This window comes from Lactuca saligna, chromosome 5 (genome assembly GCF_052625555.1).
Source record: "Lactuca saligna cultivar CGN05327 chromosome 5, ASM5262555v1, whole genome shotgun sequence".
In the NCBI taxonomy this organism is placed as follows: Eukaryota; Viridiplantae; Streptophyta; class Magnoliopsida; order Asterales; family Asteraceae; genus Lactuca; species Lactuca saligna.
This window is the reverse complement of record NC_136421.1, coordinates 260,757,349-260,765,670: the sequence shown is the minus strand read 5'-3', so window position 1 is coordinate 260,765,670 and position 8,322 is coordinate 260,757,349. Positions and strand designations below refer to the sequence as shown.

The following is an 8,322-nucleotide window of genomic DNA, read 5'->3' as shown; positions in this document are numbered from 1 at the left end:
AAAAATAGAATAAAAATAATTAATGTATAATAATTAAATAAAGCTTAAACGAAGAGATGTAAAAATGATATTTAAAGTTTGGTAAAAATACACAGTTACGTAAATGTTTCCTTAGGATAAAATTATTATTTTAAAAAAGTTAACCGTTAACGATATAGAAACAAAAACTGCATAAGATATCCAAAATTAAATCAAAGATACATTATCAAACTTTTTTGTACCATTTTTTTTTTTTTTTTTCCATTTTGTCATATCTTCTTTAAATACCAAATAGTTTAATACTTGAATCCCCGCGATAAGTTAAAGGGGTATTTAAAGAGTATACTATCTTAAAGGGGTTTAGAGTAATTTAGTAAAAATACATTGCTCCGCCAGTCCGACGTCTATATTTCTGGCTAAAAACGAGAGGAGAGGTCTTGTACGATAATTGAAGAAATAAATGGGGGAAGCCTCCTATAAAACGAAGAAGAAGAGGAGGTACTTGGAAGATTCCGTCTCTTCATCTCCATCATCTTCGGCTTCGATCTCTTCTTCTGAAAGCGACGACGAATCTTCCTCGAAGCGGCACAAAAGCAGCCGGAGGCATCGGCACCGGCGGAGCAGCGAAAGGGGGAGTTCTAGAAGAGAAAAAGAGAAGAGGAGAGAGAGGCGGAAGAAAAAGAAGAGAGATAGAAGTGATAAAGATAGAAGGAAAGGGAGCAGTAGCCGGAGATCATACCGTGAAGGCAAAAAGAGGGGCTCAGATTCAGATACAGAGTCGGAGGAGAAGGAGAAGGAATACGGATTGTCTGATGATAATAATAATTTGCCTACGAGTGATCCTGTAGAGGTGGTGAAGTATATATTGGATGAGTTCCCTGCTGTTGCTGATGATTTGGAGCAGGTGCTATTTTCTTACCTTTGACTGTCCCATGCGTTGGAACTTTGAATGGAATTCGATAAGCTGATTTTCGAATATGAATTTACAGATTTAGTAGCGTAGGCAGTTTTTTTGTGTTGTTAACAGGGATACTGAATCTAGGTTAAGGAAGTAGGCTCTGTTGGTGCAAACTATTTGTTAGGGTTTCTGGTTAGGGTTTCTGCTAACAATATGGAATCATATTGAACATTGTTGAAGGTGATGCTGCTACGTTTTTTTTTTGTTTACTTCTTTCCTAGTAAAGAATTGCAGTTGATGAATTTCAAATGTTTTGTTTTATACCTCCAAAACAGACATGGATTTTACAGCAAACCTTATGACGAACAGAACAATCATCGGCTATATTGATTCTAGTCCTCAAGTTATATTATAAAGGTTTATATTAGTCAGTTTATTATTAGTCAAATATTTCTATTCAATTATGTGACAAGTTAAATTATGCATTTATTGGGATGGAGGGAATACGTCTTGATGCATAAGTTAGGGTAAGAAAGGACTAGTCTTTTCTTTCAGCAGTTTAAAGAATCGATCCTACCCGTTTGCCCATTAATTAGAACTCTGTGTTGTGTGCCACTTAACTGTTCTATTTCATCACATATAGGAATATGAATCGGTGTCACTCTGCAACATGTTTAATCATAGTATAATGTAAAAACGAATGTCTTGCTGGATTTACTGAACCCTTGATTTTTCATCAGCTTCTGCGTATGATTGATGATGGACAAGCAGTTGATATATCTGGTCTATCTGAAAAGTCTCTAGTAAAATACCTGCGAAAGCTCTTCTTGTCTTTAAAGCTCAATGAAAATGGTCGTTTAGTCTTTCTCTTGCCTTCTGATGTTCCTCCAACTCTGGAAGTTGTTGGAGCTGTTATACGACCTAAATCAGGACCTCAGAGGCCAGTTTCTAATGATCATGAACCAAATGATGATGTGTATGCTGAACACAAACCTGCTGATGGTGATTCTAATCTTCCATCTGCACAAGAAGAAATTGCAGCTCCTAGGAAGAGGTAATGTTTCACATTACCTGCCTATTAGTTTTAATTCCATCCATGATTGCTGTAGTTTTAAAGTGAAATGTAATGATAAAGAGGAAGGTTTGTTCTAAAATGATTAGCCTAACATAATTAAGTTATGGTGTGTTTGGTTCGAATTCCTTTGACAGATTGCATTTATTCTAATAACATTCTAAGAACCAAACACCCCCTTTGTTAAGTGTCATCATTCTAACTTTTTTCCTTTGTTAATACTTCCCTAATTCTGGCTCATGCAAATCTTGTTTTGAGTTTTCAGGGTTATTGGGCCTGCAATGCCATCTGCTGAATTGCTTGCTGCAGCAGCTAAGTTAACTGAAGCAGAGGCTGAGTTAAGGTATGGAAGTTTATAATATATGCCTCCTCAAGAATTGATTTTATGAAAAAATAGCTTTGGATGATTATATCTGTTTTGTTGAATGTTGATGCTACTTTTTTAAATATAATTCCAAGACTTGTAGTTAACATAGCTTTTGATGAATGTAGGGAAGCTGAAATTGGTGAAGATGATGCATTGTTTATTGGACCTCCACCTCCTGCTGTGGTCAACGAGGCTGCATCTGCCAATGATGCAGAGCGTTTTGAGGAGGTCTTAAGTCTTAACCTACTTTGCTTTTCAAAATTTCAATCTCTTTTTTCAGAATTACAGCTCCTCATTAGCTCTAATTTTCTCATATAACTTGTTAATAAACTTGCATAACCTATCAAAGTCATGCTTCTGTTTTTCTGTTAGGAATGCATGTGTTGTTGATTTAACACTTTTCAGATTTATCAAGTTTCACCTCATGTGAATCTCACCCTATAAAATTTCAGGGGATCATTAGACTTAAAGGCATGCATATTAAGTGTTTTGAGTTTTATTTGTTCAGGTGACAAGAATTATGGGAGCAGAGGTTGACAACCCATATGATATTGTTGGAGTCAATAGGCATATGGTAGCAGACAACCTTAAGAAAAGGCAAGTTGATGCTTATGATCTCTGTTTTTAGTTTTTTACAGTTTTACATTTTTGATAATTAATTAGTCTTTATGTTAATGTGGGGTTTTTTCAGATATTGGAAGCTGTCCCTTATGGTTCACCCTGACAAGTGTACACATCCAGAAGCCCACCAAGCATTCATTAAGTTGAATAAAGCTTTTAAAGATTTACAGGATCCTGTCAAGGTAAGTACCATGTAATCTTTATTATCTAGGATGATTTCTATTCAACTTTTTTTCTTATTTTTGATATCATGTTTTGAATTTTAGCGAAAAGCAATGGATGACAAAATTGACGAGAAGGAGGAAAAGGAAAGATTTAAGGTACATATTTACATGCCCTAATACTTAATTGTTAATCACTTAATCTTAATATTTGCCATATCTTTTCTTTTCTAGTTGGAGTTGAAAGCTATGCGTGAAGCCGCACAATGGAGGCGTTTGCAAGGTAAAAAACACTATACTATTTTGCTTTCAAGTTACAACTACTTATATTTTCTTTTAATTTATTATTATTATTATTATTATTATTATTATTATTGGAGTGAGTGAGTAGGTGTGGTTGTTGGCAGGTATTTCAATGGAGGGTGATGATGCACTCTTAGCAGACATGGATGTGAAAGTCGAACGAACAAGAGATGAATGGATGACAACACTACCTCCCGAAAGAAAAGTAACCCTTTGTTTTATTATTATTATTATTATTATTATTATTATTAATAACTGTTTTCTCTCTATATATATTGTTTTTTTTACTGTTTTATCCTCCTCAGACTGGTGTGGCAACACAGCAATCAACAAAAGCATTTAGCAGGACTTCTAAAGAGGGACGTGGTGACACAAGTGCATGGACAGATACTCCTTCAGACAGAGCCCAGAAAGCAAAAATGAAGTATGTTTCTTGATTGTTGCACACGTTTTACTTTCTTTCAATAAATACCTAAAATACCCTTTATGCAGTTATTTGGAGGCGTATAATCAGGCTGCAGCACTTGCTGCGGGGGTTGTTCAAGACGAGGGAAAACGTAATGCGGATGCGGAATTGGTGGACAAATACAACAAAGCGAAAAGGTCAAAATCATTGGTGGAAAAGCATCTGGAGTCGACTCGGGTTCGGTCAAAGAAAAAGTCAAAGGCGGAGGAGGGAGGAAAAGAGAAGAAACAAGATGAATGGGAGGGACAGCATCCTTGGAAACCATGGGATCGTGAAAAAGATTTGACAGGTGGACGACAGAATGTCAAGTTGGATGCTGAGAATAAGGCACAAGGATTGACTTCAAGGTTTTCTTCAGGATCATTTCAAAGAAATTTTCTTTAAAAATACATGCATACCAATCATAGTGTTGGGTTTTTAAGTTTAATCTTACTTAGATGTCTGTCAATTGTTGTGCTGCAAAATTCACCCACCTTTCTCTCTCCTTATATAAAGTTTGTATTTCTTACATGTTTAATTTATATCTCAACTTTGATTAGTCCTAACCAAAACTGATTTATTTCTTATTAAACAAAGATAAAAAGAGTAAACCTAATTTTAGATACCTGATAATTATTGGTGCGTTAAATTACTCATGAGATGCAAAACTAGCATGCTGCAATAATATATATGAATGTTAAATACCTACGATAAAAAACTGAATAAAGGTTAACTTAAATTTTATTTTGATATCACATGTATCTAATTAAGTGTAAAATATTTTCTTACTCTTTCTTTAAATTTTGGGACTTATAGTTGTAACAAATATTTTCTACAAACTTAATATAATACTGTGAAAATACCAGTTCTAGAAGTAATAGTAAATAAATAAATTTTATTGTGGTCAAAAAACAAAACTTGCGCCCATGGCCTAATGGATAAGGCGTCTGACTTCTAATCAGGCGATTGTGGGTTCGAGTCCCACTGGGCGTGTGATTTTTGTTAAATAACTCCAAGAATTTTCAAAAAACTTAAATAGGGTAAAAACGAAAATGCGCATCCGGGGAATCGAACCCCGGTCAGTACCGTGGGAGGGTACTATGATACCACTACACTAGATGCGCCTTACGTTTATCTGTTCATTTTTAATGTATTTATAGTCTCTATGATATCGATTCAAATCTTAAAGCAAATGATCTACAAAAGCTAAATTGGTAATGCCTTTGAATATCAAAGCTTAAGTAAAATACAAATGACATTGTTCATCCATTAAATATACAATAGCTAAACAATTCTAATTTTCTACATATGCATAAACCAAGTTAAAAACACATGTAAATATGTTTCTTTAGAGATAACAATAATAAGCTCTTCAATCTCTGTTACAACTTAAGAGATTGTCACTTGAGCTCCATAATCACTTAAAAGAAATAAAGCACCATAAATAATAGAGATTCATCTAAAACATAAAATATCCATCAGTTTGCCAATCCCTCTGCTCCTTCCCCAATCTTTGAAAGCAACTGCCCAGTAGAATTTGTGTACTCCAAAAACTACACCCAATATAAAAAACTTATCATTTTAGGATGATAAAAAAAATACAAAAGATTTAATGAAAAAATGTTCAGAAAGACACTTTCACCTCTTTAGTAATCTCTTCACATTTACTGAATAATATTTGTTGTTTAGCTGTTGCTGAATCATTCTCCACCTTAATCTTTTCCTTTATAGCACCCGCCTAACAAGTTTCAAATAATATATATAAAAAAATTTAAAAACAATATCCGTTTCAAAAGTTTATAAAAATCCATACCTCTGCAACCAGAGCTTCTATGTTTTTTTGCCTTTGTTCCAATCCATGTCTATTATATTCCACTTGTGATCTCACATTATTAAGTTCTTTGGAAGCCTCTTCACACTTAAGATCCTTTTCTTTCTCTAATTGTTGTAGTAGTTCCTCTAATTGGTCCGCTGAAATTTTATATAAAAAAATACATATACATATAAAATTTGAAGTTTTGGGTGCCTTAAATATCAAACTTTACAAAAAAACAACCTCTGCCTTGTTGTTCAAATAATTTGGCTTCAAGTGATTTATCCAACACACCATCATCACTATTCTTAACTTTCAACACCTTCACATCTTTCTCAACTTGTTTGGCTGAGTTCACCTGTTAGAAACAATGGTTAAACTTAAATCAATAAAATGGTGAAAGTACTTTCCGTTTTTCTGTATTTTTTTAAAAGTTAAATTCAAGAAAAAACAATGTGGTTTCATTGATTTGTAACAGAACCTGCTCTTGTAATGCCTGCATCTGCTTCAAATGCTTGCTCATTTTCTTGCTAGCCTGAAAAACAACATCCATGCAAATTTACCAATTTGCCATTACCAAATGTAAATGAAATTGATCATAATTCACAATTATGTAAAATACTATTATTACCTTTGCATAGACTTCAAGGATGGCAGATTTTTCATGAAAAGACTGCATTGCTTCTCTTTCTGCATTCTTAGCCTCAATTTGAACTCCTTTCTTTTCCTCCAATGCCCTCTTAAAGTTATGAAAGAATTATATTATATCTCTCTCTTCATTTGATTTTTACACAAAATTTTCACCTAATAGTTTAATGATGAAAAACTAGAATAACTTCCACCTGTAGTTTATCTGGAGATTGAACAATTTTGGAACGCAAACTTGCATTTTCTTGAGCACTTTGTACCAAAGCAAACTCTGCACTTGAAATCTGAAAAACAACAAGGATTTACATATCCAGTTATTAAAAGGAAAAAAAGAGGATGCTAATTTTGATAACGGTTTCACATAAAGTTTATAACATTTCGACATCAAGAACATGTGTACCTTTTCATCCATTTCTTTAACTGCATCCTTCTTTTTTCTAAATGTAGCCTTTAGGGACATTTGCTGATTATTAAGAGATGAAATTGTTTGGCGCAGTTCTTTAATTTTGATGTCAACTTCTTGAATGAGAGGCATCTCCTTTTCTCTTGATTCATTAAACTCTAGTAATTCTGCATTTAACTACAATGAAGATATGTATAGTTAGCGAATTTTCAATCTGACTGAATATATAACCAATTATAACTTTTTAAACCTACCTGTGATATTCTATTTTCAATCGCTTGTTGTTGCTCATCAAGATTTGTCACATCTTCCACGACTGGTTTTATTAGTTCCATTCTTGTGTCTCTAGGATGTGTGAAACAACATAATATGTTATGTGGATGTCAAAACGGTGATATTTTTTTTCATGATTAAAAGTGGATGCTATTTACAACTTGGTAAAGTTGTGAAATTTAATAGTAAAAGGTAAGTAAATAAATCACAAGATGCGAAATGTATGGCTAACTAATTCGAACAATCTGGGTGGGTTTACATGAGAAGAAATTGAAAGGAATTCAAAATGATGAATTAAATGAAAAAAAATACCTGTGAAGGCAAAAATTAAGGATAGTACCAATAAAAAACTCAGTACGATCGCCTTCAGGCTTAATGAGATCTTTTAGAGTGAAATTCTTAGGGCAGTCGAGAGCAGAAATGACTCCCCTTATCTTGTTGAACAAATTCATCATTCTTACAGAGTCAACATGCAAATCGGGGTTTTCAAGTTGTTCTAGGTCTGCGAATTCGACTAGTCCGCAATCTTCCCTGAAAATTCAACAGATACTTGGGAAATTTGATAGAACAGATAGTTTGAAAGGGTAAAAATACATTAGGGTTTAGAAAAGTGTACTGCAGACAGCCGAGGTGAACGAGTATCTGAGTGTAGATATTGTTGACGACATCGGGTCTGGGGTTGATGAGTTCGGCTTCGGAGACGTTGACGATTCGTGATTCGGCGAGTACTCCGATGATCTCTTTCCGGGGGAGTTTCGGATAATCGAACTTCGACATCTCTCCTTGTCTGTGTTTGTGAGAGAGAAAGACAGGAGGAGGTTTATGTGTGTTTTCCCGCCATAGTTAATTGAAGAGTTTCTTAAAGCAAATTCGAAACGATGGTTTGTTGAGTGTTGCAACGGATGCCTAACCCTTGTCCCGATCAAGAACAACAAAATATAAAGGGGTGTTTGGGTAAGTGAAAAGTGCTTTTAAAAGGGAATTTTGGTAAGTGAAAATGTGTTTAGATTATCCAATAAGCAAATAAGTTGAAAATGTGTTTGGGTAAGTGAAAAGTGCTTTTAAAAGGGAATTTTGGTAAAGGAGAATCATCAGTTTTTAAAAAAGCAAAAGAATCCTGGTTTTTTAGGGCTTATTGACTTTTTAGTTTTTACCATCTTAAAAGTCAATACAAACACATTTTTAAAACTGTTTTTAGAAAAAAACCATAAACCAATAAGCACTTTTCTAAAAAAGCACTTTTAAGTATAAAAAGCACTCCCAAACACCCTCAAAAAGAGAAATGATCATAAGGGTAAATATGTTTAAAAAACATTAAAAAAAATTGATAATGTCAACA

At 33.9% G+C, this 8,322-nt stretch overlaps 2 protein-coding genes and 2 non-coding genes across 4 annotated transcripts; 2 read left to right on the top strand and 2 right to left on the bottom strand.

The window, feature by feature from the left end:
• The first annotated feature begins 384 nt into the window (after positions 1-384).
• Positions 385-4,405, top strand: LOC145047565 (DNAJ heat shock N-terminal domain-containing protein). The gene is made up of 11 exons (XM_078995858.1): positions 385-883; positions 1,618-1,931; positions 2,215-2,292; positions 2,442-2,544; positions 2,825-2,913; positions 3,008-3,119; positions 3,204-3,257; positions 3,333-3,381; positions 3,506-3,606; positions 3,707-3,825; positions 3,894-4,405. Exons 1-11 carry the CDS (start codon positions 440-442, stop codon positions 4,249-4,251), a joined length of 1,821 nt encoding a protein of 606 aa, XP_078851984.1. The 5' UTR covers positions 385-439; the 3' UTR covers positions 4,252-4,405.
• A 361-nt stretch (positions 4,406-4,766) lies between these two features.
• On the top strand, positions 4,767-4,839 carry TRNAR-UCU (transfer RNA arginine (anticodon UCU)). The gene has a single exon. It is a non-coding gene; the product is annotated as a tRNA-Arg (tRNA).
• A 60-nt stretch (positions 4,840-4,899) lies between these two features.
• TRNAG-CCC (transfer RNA glycine (anticodon CCC)) lies at positions 4,900-4,970 on the bottom strand. Its single transcript has one exon. It is a non-coding gene; the product is annotated as a tRNA-Gly (tRNA).
• Positions 4,971-5,127: 157 nt separating this feature from the next.
• On the bottom strand, positions 5,128-7,923 carry LOC145047564 (kinetochore protein). The gene is made up of 11 exons (XM_078995857.1): positions 7,600-7,923; positions 7,296-7,514; positions 6,965-7,055; positions 6,708-6,887; positions 6,502-6,591; positions 6,291-6,398; positions 6,141-6,194; positions 5,903-6,017; positions 5,660-5,817; positions 5,489-5,584; positions 5,128-5,399 (listed from the first exon to the last, which is right to left on the bottom strand). Exons 1-11 carry the CDS (start codon positions 7,758-7,760, stop codon positions 5,325-5,327), a joined length of 1,347 nt encoding a protein of 448 aa, XP_078851983.1. The 5' UTR covers positions 7,761-7,923; the 3' UTR covers positions 5,128-5,324.
• Between the last annotated feature and the right edge of the window lie 399 nt (positions 7,924-8,322).

Coding starts and splice junctions, on each gene's coding strand:
- LOC145047565 (XM_078995858.1), top strand. CDS start 440: ATGGGGGAAGCCTCCTATAAAACGAAGAAGAAGAGGAGGTACTTGGAA. Junction 884..1,617: donor TTGCTGATGATTTGGAGCAG/GTGCTATTTTCT, acceptor ATTTTTCATCAG/CTTCTGCGTATGATTGATGA. Junction 1,932..2,214: donor ATTGCAGCTCCTAGGAAGAG/GTAATGTTTCAC, acceptor TTGAGTTTTCAG/GGTTATTGGGCCTGCAATGC.
- LOC145047564 (XM_078995857.1), bottom strand. CDS start 7,760: ATGTCGAAGTTCGATTATCCGAAACTCCCCCGGAAAGAGATCATCGGA. Junction 6,592..6,707: donor TTAAAGAAATGGATGAAAAG/GTACACATGTTC, acceptor GTTGTTTTTCAG/ATTTCAAGTGCAGAGTTTGC. Junction 5,400..5,488: donor GTGAAGAGATTACTAAAGAG/GTGAAAGTGTCT, acceptor TATTGGGTGTAG/TTTTTGGAGTACACAAATTC.